General features: G+C 35.4%; 1 protein-coding gene across 1 annotated transcript in view; it reads right to left on the bottom strand.

Annotated features, from left to right (window-relative positions):
- Positions 1-857: 857 nt before the first annotated feature.
- The window catches only part of Zcwpw2 (zinc finger, CW type with PWWP domain 2), an 85,979-nt gene continuing 68,779 nt past the window's right edge, over positions 858-18,057 (bottom strand). The window contains exons 6-9 of the mRNA XM_013028485.1: positions 17,476-17,534; positions 15,067-15,134; positions 5,935-6,056; positions 858-1,416 (exon numbers count right to left, since the gene is read on the bottom strand). Coding sequence (XP_012883939.1) covers positions 1,255-1,416; positions 5,935-6,056; positions 15,067-15,134; positions 17,476-17,534 — 411 coding nt within the window. The 3' untranslated portion in view covers positions 858-1,254. The remainder of the gene's footprint in view (positions 1,417-5,934; positions 6,057-15,066; positions 15,135-17,475; positions 17,535-18,057) is intronic.

Raw genomic sequence — 18,057 nt, 5'->3', positions numbered from 1 at the left:
ACAGTGCAGTGTTCCCTTTTGGCCACATCCCCTCCAGCATCTGTTGTTATTAGATGTCTTGATTCTAGCCATTCTAACTGTGGTGAGGTGGAATCTCAATGTTCTTTTGATTTGCATTTCTTTTATGGCTAGAGAAGTTGAAATTTCTTCATGAGTCTATTGGCCATTCTTATTTACTCTTCAGAGAAGTCTTTCTTTAAGCCTTTAGTGCACTTTATCTATGCTTCCATCAGAAAGAATGACACTGCTCCATTTGTAAGGAAATGGAAATACTTGGAAAAAATCATGTCAAGTGAAGTTAGCCAGAGCCAAAGAAATATAGCTTCATGGTTTCCCTCATTGTAATAATTAGTAAGTATATACCTAGAAGAGGATTACAATAGCTCAATACTATGTACAAATGGCCATATAAGATGATGATAAGCGAAATGAACTCCAAGACATGGACACAAGAGGTTTTTCCTTGTTGTTGTTTTTAATGTACTATGTGATTTTTTTGTTTCTTTTGTATGTTCTTCTCCCTATGGTATATCCCCTGTTGTCATTGTATTTGATTTTTGTACCCTAGTATTGTATATACATTTATCCAAATTATGGAAGGAGAACAACAGAATGGCGAGACAAAGAACAAGGGGGGAACCGATGCAACAGTGATAGTCATAAGACAGTATGTTGGAAATGATCTGAACAACTTGGAGGGGATTGGGGGAGAGGGCAAGTGGGAGAAAAGAATGAGGAAAGGGGTAACAAGAAATATACTTATTACCTTACTTATGTAACTGTAACCCCTGTGTACATCACCTTGACAAGAAAAAAGAAATTAGCAACTTTATTATACAACTCTATATTGTCTTTTATTGTGTTCAATTCTACTACAAACAAATGTTCTCTAAATGTATTCGATTTAATGATCTCTAAGAATTGTAATAGCATGTGCAGCCATTTTATTTTAGTCACATTTGAATAAAAGGCTTAAATATTTATTGTAAATCACATATTTAGGAGATAAGGTTCACAAATCATTTTAAAATTAAGACAAAATAATCCAAGGTTCGTGAAATAAATTCTAACCTTAACTTAGATACTAATTGATTGGTTCCCCAAACCCTGAGCATTCTCAAAATATCAAGTAGAAAGTGATTACAAATATCAACCTGCTGTAAACATATATTACTAAAGCTTTTGAAGTTTCTGACTTTGACAAAAGATAAAGATGCCAGTATTGTTGTATTAGCTTTTGAAAATATGTATGTTCTAAAACTCAGACATTAAGGCATCTATTTCCTTAAACTTGTTAGTTATCTTCTCAATACATTCTCCAGCTTTTAATTTTATTCCATCAATTACAACACAGTCATCTTCCTGGTGGATCTGACATGAACTGCTTTCCAGAGCTTCAAGACTGCATTCAGATAACTGCAAAACAACCAGAGAATTCATTAGAACGTTACTTCACTATTAGAATAAAACAGTAACTTTTCAAGCCACATCAGTATACAAAGTTTTCTTTGCTGGTAATCAAATAATGAACCCCAAATATAATAGTATAATGTATCCTGTGTATGGTGAAGTTATTATTGGTTGGGCACCATGGCTCATGCCTATAATCCCCACTACTTGGGAGGCAGAGATTGACAGGATTATAGTTCTATATCTTAGCGAGACTCTATCTCAACAAATAAGCTAGACAGGAAGGTACATGACTGCTACATAAGAGCTAAACCCTAGTGAAGTTCCTGTGGACCAAGGTTGGCTCCAGGTAAAACATTACGGTCCTATCTGAACAATAACTAAGGCAAAATAGTACTGTAGGCATGGCTTAAGTGGTAGTGCATCTGCCTAGCAAGTTCAAGGTCTTGAGTGCAAACCAAATGACTGCTCTCTCACAAAAAAGTTATTATTTAAGCTCTGTTTCTAATTCCTCAATATTGCCACATTTGTTTGGGACTATGTAAACATTTTTTATTTTAATTAAGATTTTTATTAGTATACATTAGTTGTACAAGGAAAGGCTTCACAATGGAAACTATTTCCATCACTCTAACCCACTGTGTATCACTTTCCCTTTGCCCCTCTCCTCTTCTTAAAACTATTTCAACAGGATTCATTTCTCTTTTCTCCTCCATGTATCTAAAGTAATTTGACCACATTCACCTCCATCTCTTTCGCAATCTCATTGGCCTTTCCCTATCCCATTGATACCCTTCCTCCAACAGAACCTGTCATTCATTTTTTTTGTAGACTTTAATTGTACCATGGAGTTTCTCCCTGGTATTTGCATATGCCTATATTATATTTTAATTAATATCTTTTATTCATTTTACTTTCCTACTCCCACTAAGCTAATATTCAACAGATTTCAGTGAGATTCCTTTTGTCATTTTTGTATTTTGACATACTATATTTTGATATTAACCAACCCCCAAAGGTTTATTTTCAAAATTATAACTAGGAAGGTGTAATCACAGTTTCTGTAGTTAGCTTCTCCTAGCTTATTTACATTGAACAGTCACTATATGTTCTAGCTGAGTAGGGGAGAATAGTGGTAAAATGTGTGTATTCATCATACGCATACACATGAGATTTATAGTTTCGAGTTTATTAATGTTAGGACTGACTTCTCATGCAATTCAAAGAGAAAAAAGAACATACTTGTAGTTTATACATTTTAACATATAAATTGTACTTTTAAGTCCAAATTATTATGTAGCAAGTCATCATATTTGTATATAATTCCAATTTTTTAATTACTCAGGCATATTTAGAAAAATTTAGTTAATTTCCTCCAATTGCTTACCAAATCAGGATCTGCCACTTTTAATATTAGCTAAAGGAGAGCCTAATTAAGAAAGTGACTCTACCAAGGAATATGATCTCTAAAAGCACTTCAGTGACAAATAGGAAAGAATTCTGGTAACATATGGTATATGATTTTTTCCTAACGTGGTATTATTTTCACCCACTGGTGGAAATGCTGAAGGTATTCATTTCACAGGTGAAATGAATGATAAAAAATATGATCAAGCCAGGTGCTGGTGGCTCATGCCTGTAATCCTAGCTACTCAGGAGGTGTCGATCTGAGGATTGCAGTTCAAAGCCAGCCCAAGCAGGAAAGTCTATGAAACTCTTATCTCCAATAAACTGCCAGAAAACTGGAAGTGGTGCTATGGCTCAAGTGGTAGAGCACTAGCCTTGAGCTGAAGACCTAAGGGACAGTGCTCAGGCCCAGAGTTCAAGCCCCACGACTGCAAAATATGTGTGTGTGTGTGTGTGTGTGTGTGTGTGTGTATGATCACATATACAGCTGTGAAAATAGCTTTAAATGATCAGATAAAACCTTTTTAAAAAAAAATGTTTTTCTTTTTTTTTGTGAAAATACCATACAGAGGGGTTACAATTACATGGCTGGAGGGGATGTGGACAGAATGGAACCTTACTGCATTGTTGGTAGGTGTGTAAACTTGTTCAACCACTATGGAAAATAGTATAGAGGTTCCTCAAAAGACTCCACATAGAGCTCCCCTATGACCCAGCAATCCCACTTTTGGGCATTTACCCCAATGATCACAAACAAGACCATACTAAAACTACCAGCATGACTATGTTTACTGCAGCATTATTTACCATAGCTAAGATATGGAACCAACCCAGATGCCCCTCAGTAGATGAATGGATTAAGACAATGTGGTATATATACACAATGGAATTCAATGCCTCAATCAGAAAGAATGACATTGCCCCATTTGTTAGGAAATGGAAAGACTTGTAAAAATTATATTAAGTGAAGTAAGCCAGGCCCAGATAAATCCTTTCAATGTGTTTAGCTTATCAGAGGGTATTTCTCCTAAAAAGACATCGCATATCTCCAGTGTAGGTACAGTTGTGTTTGGAAGCCATATTAGTTCTTTGTACTAACCAAAAGAAACCAAAGAAGATATCCCAGAGGTGATTATTTGTATACTTTCAAACTGGAAACCAACTTTGATGGTTTTGTTGCTATTTCATTTAACAGTGAACAGGGCCCTTTTAATCTTGAGCCTGGCAAGAGTATGGAGAACAGTAAGGAGCCTGCCAGAAGGTGGCACTCCTACCATGCGGCAAGTTGAAATAATTACTTTTTACAATTCCTGAATGCCTTTTGAAAGCATAACATAAGAATTTAAAATAAAAGCAAGCCCCTGCCTAATGACATAATAAAAGTATGTACTTTATTATAAGAAATAAAAATCAGAAATAATTTTCTATTCTATGAAGTCACTAGTTTTTAATGGCAAAATCGAAACCAATTTGTTGACTGAAAAGGTTCCAGGACATCACTGTAAAGGTCAACCTGTCTGTAATTTTGAAAAGAAAAACTGTTAGGACTGAAGAAAACATGGACCAAACATAAGATGCCCAAATAAAGAAGACAATTGCTAGAAAATAGTAATTTATATATCAGGTGTACTTAAGATGGATGACATCTGTTTATATTATAGATCTTATTACACAACAGATCTGCACAGAAAAACATCTTTTTAGAAAGGAACTTCAATTGGTATGTATAATGCATGTAAATTCATGTAAGTTGGATGGTCAATTTAATAATGTTTTTCAACTCAGCAGGAGTTGGCATTAGTTTTATTTTCTTATAACACATTTATCTCTCTGATGAAAAATTATGCATGTTTCCTTAATTTCTAACTCAATATATCAAGTGTTCAAAAATTCCATCTTTAGCTGGAAGTGGGTAAGGCTGCTGAGGAGGAGAGGGAGTATATGCCTGTAATCCCACCACTTGGGATGCTGAGGCAGGAGGATCGCAAGTTTGAAGCTAGCCTGGGTTACCTAGCAAAACCCTTTCTCAATAAGACAACAATAACAAGAAGCCTCCTTTTTGTACTTGCTGAAGTTAGAAATGAAATCAGTATGTCAGCCAAATGTAGAAGCCACCTTTACCTTTCTAAATACACTTCTTTCATCTGAAAACAGACTTGGGATGGCAGCTGTTTAAATGAAAATGTGGTAGATAAGATAATGAAGTGCTCATTCTCGCTAGAAACTATCATTGCCTACTCTCATATATAATGCTATCTGATTGTATGTCTAGCATTTATTCTAGTTTACCTTATTTAGTCCTTAAAATGATTGTCCAAGGCAGGTGATGAATAATTTCACTAAATTATACGTATCTTTAATGGTAGGACCAGGACTTGGAGCACTTGGGCATTATATTTGAGTTAATTTTAATATGTTCTTTGGATGATATTCACAGTATATATCTGAATGAATGAATGAAGTCTTAAGCCTATTTTCTAACTATTTAAGGAGTAACTGTAGTACTTCGTATATACACACACAGCTGTGTGTAACTTATTTTTCTCACATCTATAAGATTGGATCTTTCCATTAATGATCTGAGTTTTGTTAAAAATTCCTCATTTTATTTCCAAAGACACGAATAAAGGAAGCACATATGGCCTTCCCGAGTTCAATATAATTAGACAAAGGGGGACAGTAACCAGATATAAATGGTGGACCTTATGTGAATAATGAAGTTTTATAGAGGTTATTCCAATGCGTAGACCAGACCTGGCACATTTTCCAAACAGCTGACATCCTTACTCAGTGACCATCTTTATTGTTCTGGCCTTTGTACCTAACTGCGAAGGTCAGAACAGGGAAGAGGTCTTTCTATAGTAGACTACCTCAGCTATCACAGCCCCTCCATCTTCTATCCCAAACCTAAAGTTTTAAAATTAAAAAAAAACAATTCTGCTTAAATTGATGTATTTCTGATTTTTATCACTGGTTTATTACTCACAATATGATAATCAAGGCTCAACTTTCAGATGTATAAAAGGTATTCTGTGAAATTAGAACTGTGCAACCAGGAGCAATTTAAAAAATTTGAAGTTGCTACTATTTAAACCTCATGATAAATACCAATACTACCTTGTCTCCTGTATTGATTTCTTCTTGTTCTCCCTTAGATCCATCAGGCATTGATGTGGGCTCAAGTGCTTGTTGTAACATTTTTTCCAGCTCTTTCAGTAAAATTTCTGTTTCAGTGACAACTAAAGGGAAATAATTTAACATAGTATATCCTTTAATTACATTTAATTCATAACCTTAATAATCCAGAAAGAAAACTTGCAAATGTTACAGTGTATGATCCTTGTTTATGCAGAATTACATTTTTATCTTCAGGTAAATCTCCTGTAATTATTTGAAAAGTGTGATATACTTATTATGCACACACTATTAAATAACTTTGAAATATCAAAATCTTAATGGAAAAGTTGCTGTATAGTTTTTTAAATTATGGTCCCAAGATACTAAACTAGATTTTTTGTAATTTTTTGAAGCTAATGATCCAGATGATCCCTATAATAACTGTTCAGTTCTGCTATTGTAGTAAAAGCTATAGTCATGCACATAAACAAACAAGAATGGCTATTTGAATAAAACTTAACTTACAAAACAAGCAACAGCTGGTGGCCTGTGGGTCAGTTTGCCAACCCATACTATGGGCTACTAAAACTGTTTAAAAGGAAAACCAAAGCATGTAATCCTGGCTACTTGGAAGGCTGAGCTCAAGAAGATTGTACTTTGAGGCTAGCCCATGCAGAAAATTCTTGAGACCCCCCCCCCCCGCTTCTCTAACAATAGCTGGGCCCAATGATGTGTGCCTGTCCTTCTATCCAGGTGGGAAGCTAAAGAAAGTTACAGTTCCAGAACAGCCCAGGGAAGAAATTTCCATGAAATTCTAACCCAAATGAAGAAATCTGGGTGTGAAGTGAAAAATAATTATAGTCCAGATGTGCACTTGGGCAGAAAGTGAGGCTTTAACACAAAAATAACCCATACAAAGAGGGAAGGAGAGGGAGTAGAATAGGAATGTGATGTATAATGTGAGTTTGTTCAAAGTGCACTGTGTACATTTACGGAAATATCACAATGAAATCCTCTCATACTACAAATATATGTTAATTTAAAAAATCAAATAATTTAAAATAAACAACAAGGGGGGAAACTTGTTGATAGAGTACCTAATTTTGAAGCACAAGCTGCAAGCTCAAACCTGAGAGAGAGAGAGAGAGAGAGAGAGAGAGAGAGAGAAAGGGGGGAGTCGAGTTGTTCATCCATTTCTAACCTAAATTGCAAAATATCTCAGTTCTCCAATTTTGTTGTAGAAAAGAAATTACTGCATTTATAAAGTATATTTTGCATTACTTTGATGCAAATTTTTAGGCAAAAAAATAATAATCTCATTGAACTTGATTTAAAAATAATTTCCCAAACAAATAAAAGCCTGTATCACTCTATAAAATCAAAACACCAATTAACAATATGAATTTGAATTCTTGACTCATATTTTTATTTTATATAGGGTCATGTTGATGCAAAGATCACAGAAAATAGGCCATATGTAACCTGCTGTGCTACACCAGAGACAGATGGAGAATCAGAAAAGCCCTTCCAACAAGAATATAATTTGGAGGGAACAGCCATGAGTCTATATCCCTTCATCTTCCACTTTGATTACTAAAAACTAACATACCACCTCCTACTATCTGCCATTTTGGCAGGTTATCAAAACCCAGGTAGAGCAGCTGAAAATTCATGGAGCATTAAAATACATACAGAAATCACATCAAGAAAAATTCTAGTCCTGTTAAAACGGTTATTAATGATAGTGTTAAATAAAATCATGTCAAGTCATAAGGCAGAAAGTTTCTTTCTTTGAGTATAACATAAGGAATAAAGATGAACAAAGCACATGAAATGCATATACAGGATGTCACAAAGAAAAGATTGTATAATTGATATGTACTAATAAAAATATCTTTAAAATTTACCTTTATTACTTGTTGCTATAGTAGTGGGAATATAATTTTTCATCTTACATTGTAATTTTGTCTACAAAAATTATTTTTGTCAGTATTATTCTCCCTAAGCACTTTCAATCAACAAATAACTACTTTATTAGGATCTATTATGAACCAGAAACTCAAGAGAATAAGTATGGACTAATAAACTTTCGTGGTCATAATCTCTTTCTAGTCAATCTTAACCACACTTCTTTCAAAGCAATCTGAGCTGGGTCTGGTGGCACATACTTGTAATCCCAGAACTCAATAGGGTAAAGTATGAGGATGGCAGCTGGAGGCCAACCTGATCTACTCAGCTTAACTCAGAAAGAAAGAAAGGAAAGAGAAAAAGAGAGAAAGAAAGAGAGGGCGAGAGAGAGAGAGAAAGAGAGAGAAAGAGAGAAAAAGAAAGAAAGAAAGAGAACAACAAAAAGTAATAATTTGGAAGATGCTTTCTGATAAGCCATTACACACACTTTGGAGTAATTCCTCAAGCTAAAAAACAAACAAAAACTACAGTGTTTTTACCTAAACAAAAACAGGTTGCTAAAGCCTAAGAACACAGAATATTTCCTTATAGAACGATGCCATTCAAAATCTGATGGACATAGAATTGCCTGAGGGACTTATGTAACAATATAGACAAAACTACATGTCCACTGAGTCAGAATTTTCTAGAAGAATGTAGTTTCCATTGAAGTGCTTTTAATGCAATTAACTTCCCATTTGGGGTAGATTTCTTATTAGTAACCTACTAATATATAAATAGTATGGTTGTACTCATAATGATTTTCCTGTCTTACTCAAAAGCACATTTTCCTGCTTCATATTCTAACTCCATGGAAACTGACACTGTTGAAAAAATGGATTTTGAGTCATACTAGAAAGGAAAAGTAGTCAAGAAGCATCTTTATATTTCTAATGTTAGGCTAAAATATAATCAATTTTAGGTAACAAATGGCATTGTAAGCTCTTATTTTTTAAGTGATTTAGAGAAATGCCTACAGTGCCTTCTGGTCAGAAGGGACCAGGGTTCATAACAAGTTGGTGTCAAGTTAATTTTCTATTCTGCTTCCAAAGCAATGAGAGGCTTGTTTCCTAAATAGGTATTTCGAAGTTGTAAATTGGAGTTCCAAAATAATACTCTAGAAATAGCAGTTACTGTAACCTGTAAAGTAGGTTATCAAAATTTCTCAATAAATACTCCAAAGAAAGACAAAGTGAATCCCTTTGGCAATTATATGACCCATCATCTTCTATCAATACTGATTACTCTATAGGTTTCCTGACTTGTTTCCATTTTTTGTTGAGAATAAAGTGATACCATTACAGTTACCACTGATGTGTGTGTGTGTGTGTGTGTGTGTGAGAGAGAGAGAGAGAGAGAGAGAGAGACAGAAGCAAACACAGACACAGACATAGACACAGACAGACAGACACAGAGAGAGACACAGCGAGAAAGAGAGAGACAGAGAGACAGAGAATCTCTAATACTGAAGTCCATCATATCTGGCTTGTAAAGGCAATGAGTGTAAAATCAGTCACTGTTCTTTTTTCATTCCTGATAAGAAACAACACTCTGTTTCAGTAAATGTAATTTTTTCATTCTTTTCTTCTGTATAAAAACATTAAAAAATACTTCTTCCCCTATTTAATGGCTATGAGTTTAGATACCCCAAGTTGCCTTGGAAAAACTAACATTTCAGGGCAATTTCATTGCTGAAATTCTAGAAGAGGAGGAGAAAGTTGAAGAGGAAGAACAAGCATTTGCTTTTTTAAGTAACCAGACTTCTGTGTGCTTTCAATATAAACAAATAGATGAGAAAAGTACAAGTTGAGATGCAATCAAGACTACTCTTCTTAAATACACAAACAGGAATAAGAAAAAATAGTGCTTTGGGAAAATTAGACAGAGGGAAGAAGAGATGAAAGTTAATACAACTTTTTAGCTTGGAAGTAAAGAAAATGCCAAACTAAGAGGCTGTAGGCATCTTTTTTTCCCTTGAGTAGCAAGATAAAACATTTCATCCTTCCTATTCCTAGACCCAGGCTCTTACATCTTCATGCTTCCACTAAGACTCATTCCAGAAACCAAATCTTTCATATATTAACTATTTTCTTCCAAGCTTATATGGCTCCAGCGGAAGAGAGAAAAAAAAAACTTTTTAGCATCTGGGACTATAAGGAAATAAGTAAGGCATAAATTCAAGAAGATGGAGAATATGGGATAAGTTTAATGTTTGATGCAAGACTGACTCTAACTTAAGCTATTATAACAATGGCTATTCCTTTGTGAATTATTCTTTGAAGAGTTACTTCCCTGCCCTTTCTCTGACATTCTAAATTCAAAATGGAAGCCAAATCTAATTGATGAAAGGTAATAAACTTGTGGTATCTGAAGAGAAATCCTAATGTTTTATAAGATTAATATGTTACTGATAAATTATCTCTCTTTATAATTTCAGAACAGAATATCTGGTGACAGTATCTGAATATGTAAAGCCCCTATTCATTCTTTAGTCTTGTATATCAATTAATATGAAGTATGTAAGTTCCTTTGAGGTTTAATTTGTAGAAAAGTTAGATGTCTATTGAAAGAGCTATAGAAAATAGCCTGAGGAGGATGAGGTATATTGGTACTCTAGCCATAAAGAATTTAAAGAAGGATACTATATGTCCTTTATTAGAATACCCTACTCAGCACAGTCTGCTTTCTCTTATTCTTCATTTCTCCCTCTATAAAAGGCATTGTGCACTTGATTTCTCTAAAATGCCTTTTTGAGTATGGTACTCACCCACTATAATTTTCCTACTATTTTCCTGGCTGGCCTTTTTAAATTTTATTTTTGTTGATATAGTATCAGGGTTTGAACTTGGGGCCTCACACATTCACTGAGATTTTGCTCACAGCTGGAGCACAACCATTTGACCACGCCTCCAGTCAAGAATTTTGCTGCTTAATTGGAGATAGAGTCATATAGAAGTTTCTGTCCAGGCTGGCTTTGAATATCTATCCTATAGATCTCAGCCTTCTGAGTAGCTAGGATATCAGGTGTGAACCACAGATGCCTACCCTGGGGCTGGTCTTTAAATAAACCTGATTTCCTTTCCACTGACTTTCCTTTTCAAGTACTGGCTTTTAAGCAACAAGTATCTTGACCTGGGTCTAGTAGTGCTATGAAGAAATGAAAGACATAAGAGGCTTGGATTGAGGGTTCATAGAAATATGGGTAGATATTTTCAAAAATAAAATAAGACCAATCTTGAAGAGTGTGAAAAAAGCCCAACACTATTCTTAGGAAGTGATCTCTTGGAAAGAACCCCGTGGATTAGATAATCTAGTTGTTTAGTTGTCCACTGGAGATGAAGGGATAAGACAACAGGGTAGGAAACCTATTATTTGAAAGTCATACTGAATGTAAGACTCACTTCCCTTTGTTTGGGCAACTAGTGAGAAGTCTTCATTCATTACTTCTACCTAATAGAGCCACATGGCTGTAGAGGACTTTTTCAATAGTACTGTATCCTGTGTGCACTGGTGATGTTACCAAAATCTGAAATAGTCACTGCTCACTGCTCTAATACAAACTCAGGGGACAGAAACTGGTGGGAAGAAAGAATTTTATTTAAAGCTGGTTCTGAGGAAAATAAAGACTTTTCTATCTCAAATTTCCCATCTTCTATGGCTCACAGAGTGTGAAGTGCTTTTATGGAAAACAAGGGGTTACAGTGAGATAGTGTGTAGAAAGTCCTTTATCTGGATTACGTCTTTCTCTTAAAAATGTTGTAGAGATCAAGCTGATCCCTGCTTTATGTTATTCCATATTTTATAGAATGATAGCCTTCAGGATGTACCTTGCCTAAGTGACTCCATTTTATACAACAGCAATTTGCACCATTTTGTGTGTAAAACTGAGGCAGAATGACTCTACATCTGCTTTATGTAAATAAATGACCACCATCTTTCCAACACAAACTATGAGGCAGACTGATAATTTAATTATGCAAATAAAAGATGACCACTTATAGACATATTATTTTAAATCAAGAATATATACATGGGTGTATCAAACCCACATGTGAAAAATGAGAACAATAAACTTATCAAGTACATCAGATCATTGAATGACGCAAATCCCCTTATTTGAAACATATAAGAGAAAGGACACCTAAGACTGGGGTACAGGTCAACCCATTATCAGACCATCCAGGCAATGAACTGATTTTATACCAGAGGTTTCAGCTCACTTTGATCCTCCTGTCATGCTTGTTGTGACATAATCATCAAATCACTGCCTATTCACATCTAGCACCTGGAACCAGCATTGTACCTTCAACTGGCTCTGTGTCTCAAAATCTCCATGACTGGGCTATTAGAATCTTATCTAATTGCCTGAGGTAACTGTCTTTATCTGTATTAGATCTCTCAAAGAGAAGTTTTAGTTGACTTCTGGATGAGCCTGTTTACCTGCAGCAATGGTAGTGGAGGATTTAAAATAATCAAGCCATCTTAGAAGCAGTGTAGTTGCTTGCAACCTCTTGCTTGACTGGTATTGGTAGGCAGGCATAGGAAAGGATCTAACAACTGCAGCTCAAATAAGAAATTAACATGAAACTATCATTCTTAATGGTTCCTGTTTCCTTCTTACAAAGCTTTACTACCCTCAGGCCTATCCCAAATTCTGCTAGGAAGAAGTGAGTCCCCAACCTGTCTCAACCTGATATCCCAATTAATGAAATAAGTCATTCTGGACATTTTTGTACACTTTCACATTTACAATTTAAAAATGGGTTTGCCTTAGTAAAATTCTGTAATTTCCATGAATGGGGATAAAGTGTCTGTGGAAGAGTCCTCATTTTAGGTGACATGGTAGACAAGTCCCTGGTGCAATTAGGAACCAAGTCAAGGACAGGATAGGCCAGATGGAACACAGATTTGAAAACCAACGGTTCAAGACAATCCCACACTAGAGAAACTTAAGTCATGTTATGAAAAGGAGACAGCCAACCAATAGGTTCCACAAAACAGGGAATAGCCAACCAAAAGTGGTCTAAAGCACTACTACTTCTGATCATGTCTGTGATCAGCTATACCGCTTTGACTGGTTAGCTATCAACTGTGTCTCTCTTGTACCTACAAATCTTTGCTTTCCCTATTCACTTGTCTTTGTAAATTCTTTCACCAGCTGGTGACCTCCGTTCTAAATATTATGACAGACTGTTCTTGATTATTAGTAGTGAAAGTGAAGCCAGAGACTTTGTAATGGATGGTCTTGATGAAAAAGTATGTGCTGGTCAAGGCAGGCAGATTACAATAGATTTCAATGTTATGAAGTTAGCTCAATGAAACCTAGGAAAAGATCGCTGTTTAGAAAAGAAAGAATTCAAAAAGGTAAAGGAAGGGAAGAGAAACGGAGGTAATACTAAATAAATCCCTAAGAGGCAGGGGAGAGAGATCCTTGTTTTAAAGGCCTCAGGTACAGATCCTGACTTGGAGGAAATCAGTTCAAGGGCAAACAGCCTTGCCTTTCTACAGGAACATATGAACTGATTATGTGAGGCAAAGGGAAGAAGTAAACAAGAATAAACTTCCTGCTTAGCTAGAAAATAGCAGCAGATTACATTTGAAAAGAGATAGATATAAAAGAGTTTTGTTATAGTTTCATAGTTTAGGAGAGAGAGTTGTAAAAAGTATTCTGCCAGTTGCCTGTGGCTCAGTCCTGCAATCCTAGCTACTCAGGAGCCTGAGATCTGAGGATCACTGTTTGAAGACAGCCCCAGGTAGCCCATGAGATTCTTACCTCCAATTAACCATCAAAAAACCCAGAAGTAGAGCTGTGGCTCAAGGGGTACAGCATTAACCTTGAGTACAAAAAAGCTCAGGGATAGCATCCAGGCCCTGAGTTCAAGTCTCAGGACCTACACACACACAGAGAAAAAGTAAATATTCCATCCTTTTACAGCCTGTTTCAGTTACTTTGAATGAGACTATAAATGAGTGGCTTATTAGCCAACTTAAATATAATGTCATTGTGACTAACTTCAAGGGAGAAGAATTATGGTAGTAAAAACTCTGGATTTAACTGGCTTTGAACATGACTGCCAAAGCTCTATCTTGCAAATAAGCATTTGCCCAAATTTCAATACTAATGAAAATATAGGAATAAATCAATTTTAAGACATAAAACTTTCTTCCTGCATTTTCATATTTCCCTTATTATGTTATATTACCCACAAGAATCATTAATTTATTTATATACTATATTATATTATATAGTTATATTTTATATATTATATTTTATTATTAGTTTATTATTATCTATATATATGTTATTTTTACATATTATATATTATGTAAAATATAATATATAAAATATGTGATAGATAATTACATTATATATAATTATATAATACATGTCATATATTATAGGATTATATTGTGTATATTATATGTAATATTATATAATTGTATATTATATTCATAATGAGTTGATTAATTCATTAATTTATTTCCTTCTCTTCCTTTGAATTCCAAGTTTGGAATGGAGAAGCCTAGATTTGTGTGAAAAGAGTTGCTGGCATTTCCTCCCATAACTATTAGTAAAACAGGAAAAAGGAAGTGCCTGGGGCCACAATAATCTGCATCTTAAAACTTCAGAGATCCAGCAACCTGAACCTCTTAAGTTAATGGTCATAGATCTCCTTCTGGATCCTACTCTCCACATCAGGGCTGATACATTTCCTTCCACTGACAGTACTAAACTGGGAAGGGCAAAGATGATTAAATGCCAGGCATAAAAAGCAGCCAGGGTACAGTTATCAAACCACTTGAGGAAAGGCCACAAAAGAGAGCCTCAGTTCCTTGGCTTCCTGATCAGATAGTAAAATCACAAGTCCCAACAGCTTTAATGAACTAGTTCCTTAACAGCTAACCTCATCTCTAAGGGTGATAACAGGTAATAATCTGTTAACCAGTCAACCATGACCTCAACTGCTACAATCTCACCTCTTAAGATATAATTCTGCTTTGTAGTTCTTTGACTGCACTTGTGGTAGTGTCCTAATCTTAGATGCTGTGTCCTAACCACAGATAATACATCCATTAGTTCTTTGCTTTTGAAAAATGAAACATATGACAAGGTTGGAGAAAATTTAATTCAAGGAAAGAGAAACATAAAGACAGTTTAAAAACTCTTCAATGTAAGTAACATACCCATGTTTTCCTTTGATAAGGCATCATCAGAGCAAACTTTTTCAATGGAGCACTTTAAAATGGCTTCCCTAGAAAGTAAGTTTGATAGATTTAGTTTCTAAAGATTAATTATATGTAACATAAAGTGCATATATAAAATGATTGTTCACATGTGTTCATTATTCATTGGTAATAGACTAGGAATATAATCTAAGGTTATTTTTCTTGCCTGTCTTATATCATAAGTACTAAGCAGTGAAATAAGCAAAGAGAACTAATATTAATCTTATAAGAGTCGATCTATGACCTTTGATCTGAGCTATTCTCTGTTGCATTCCCTTTGTAATAATCACCCTGTTTGTAAGAGAAAAGAGAAGATTCAGTGATAAACATCTTGTGTGGAAGGCAAACTGTTCCTCAAACAAGCAATGTCTTCTTCATATCATTTTAAAGAAAACTGCCAAAAATTCAGGCAACCTTTTTAGTATAATAAGGTAATAATAACCTCTCTGGAATTCCTCCTGGGATAAAGATTGAGCCAGGCCGGACTTGTAGTTTGGGACTATTTTAACTACACATACTTTTCTTACTCTCTGCCCCCAATCTCTTTATTTAACCTGAAGTGAAGATGGCTGGAGATGTACTGAAGTGCTGTCTTTACATTACTGTCATGTAATAAATTTCCACTCTCTACCCTTCATCCTGTCTTTTTATTTGACATATGAAGGAGAGCGCCAGACCTAACGTGGGACTCCTGGACTTTGGGTGTAAGGTTTAAGTTGTTTTAGCTTGAGCCCTGACTAGGTACAAAGTACTGATAATCGACTAAGCACTCTCTACAGGTTTTCTCAGGTAATTTTCATTCAAAACATGTATCAGCTATTTCTTACATTATGTAAAGAAACTAAGGAGTTTACAAAATCAGAAGAAATGGGAAATCTGGCAACCCAGGTAAATGGCTAAGCATAACAGAACCAGTTTAGTCAAACTGCAGTCATGCTTCTCCTACTGTGCCAGAAAATATTTGTGCAACTGGATTTTCTCTAACTAGAAGATTTTAAGAAAATAAGCTGGAAATCTCCATCTTTTAAATAGAGATAATTATGATAATTAGAGATTCTATATCTATTGATGAGGTTACTGGGATGTATAGCCAAGATAAATACTGAAAGTTTTTAAAGATTTATTTTCTGAAAAAATACGAAGAAGGTGTGTGTGTGTGTAGTTACTTGGGCTTGAAGTCATAATTTTTTTTTTTTGCCTGTCTTGGAGCTTGAACTCTGGACCTAGGCACTATCCCTGAGCTCCTTTTTGCTCAAGGCTAGTCTCTACCACAACACCACTTCTGGCTTTTCTGTGATTAACTGGAGATAAGAATCTCCGGGCTGGCAAGGTGGATCAGTGGTAGAGCACTTGCCTTGCATGCATGAGGCCCTGGGTTCGATTCCTCAGCACCACATAAGCAAAAAGAAAAAAACCAGAAGTGACGCTGTGGCTCAAGTGGTAGAGCACTAGCCTTGAACTGAAGAGGTGAGGGACAGCGCCCAGGCCCAGAGTTCAGGCCCCACAACCGGACCCAAAAAAAAAAGGTCCTCACATCTCAGCCTCCTCAGAAGCTAGGATTATGGGCATGAGCCAACCGCATCCAGCTTAATTCAGGATCTTGAGCTCTTGTTTAGCTATTTTTGTTCACAGCATGGTCTCTACCATTTGAGCCATGCCTCTATGTACAGCTTTTTGTTTGTCAATTGTAGATAAGAATCTCACTGATTTTTCTTGCAAGACTGGCTTCAAACTGACACTTTCATATCTCGGCCCTCTGAGTAGTTAGCATTATAGGTATGAGCCACTGACACCCAACTTTCATACTTCTAAGACTAACACTTTTATTCATTTTATTTTTTACTTGGTGGTAGTAGGGATTGAACTCAGGCCCAACCACTCTACTGCTAAGATATGCCTCTACTCATTTTTTGACTGGTTATATTTGAGACAGATCTTCCTGGTGTGTGACTGGGCCACAATCTGTCTATTTTAGGCTAAACATTGCAGCTAGGGCGACATACCTGCAACCACACCCAGATTCTTTTCCTTAAGAAGGAATCTTTTAAACTTTTCTGCCTTATCTGGCCTAGAACTGCAATGATCCCAGTTTCAGCTCCTATGCATCTCATGTGAAAGGCACAAGCCACTGTGCCCAGCTACTGATTGAAAAATAGTCTCACGTGTATGCCAAGTCTGGCTTTAATCCATGAACCTATCTGAGCCTCCTAAATAGAATTACATGTGTGAGCCACTGATACTTGGCTCTCTTAGAAATTTTGAACACTTTTTCCTAATGAAACAACATCGGGAATATGAAGAAATACATAATAATTGAGTATATTCTGTACATTTCAATTATTATATATTTAATTTTATGAGGTCTACCTTTTATTTTTTCTAAATTTGGGCTTTTTCTTTTTAATATTACTTTTGGAAACATGTATCTATAAAAGAAGAACAAAAATCAAGTTAGTTCATATGGAATTAATTATATCTGCTAAGTATAACATGTTCTATATCACAAGTATAATAGGCCTTGTAAAATCATAGTCCTATAAAATTCAGACAATTTAGCTTTAGAACAACTGGTTCACACTTATAAGCTTTACCAAAAAATTCTCATAATCTAGTCACTGAAACTGTACCAATCTCCTCAGATTCCAGGAATGCTATATGGTCTGATATGGACACACATCTTCTATATTATGCAACATCTTTCCTTATTCACCTTCACAAACACATAAAAATACAGAATAAAATGACTTTAAGTTTTATATCCTTTCAGGAATTAAAAACATTATATCACAGAAGCATGTAAGGATATATCCAATGAATGCAAAGAGAACTAGATGGTCAGTAACATGGAAGAAAGATCAGGCAATACAACACCACCAGGGAAAGAAGTGTTGTTGTTGTTGCTGTCTGGATTTTAGCAGTATCATTTTTTATTTAGACATTGGAGGGAAT

Source organism: Dipodomys ordii, unplaced genomic scaffold (genome assembly GCF_000151885.1).
Source record: "Dipodomys ordii isolate 6190 unplaced genomic scaffold, Dord_2.0 Scaffold110, whole genome shotgun sequence".
NCBI lineage: Eukaryota > Metazoa > Chordata > Mammalia > Rodentia > Heteromyidae > Dipodomys > Dipodomys ordii.
This window is presented reverse-complemented; position numbering and strand designations above follow the sequence as displayed.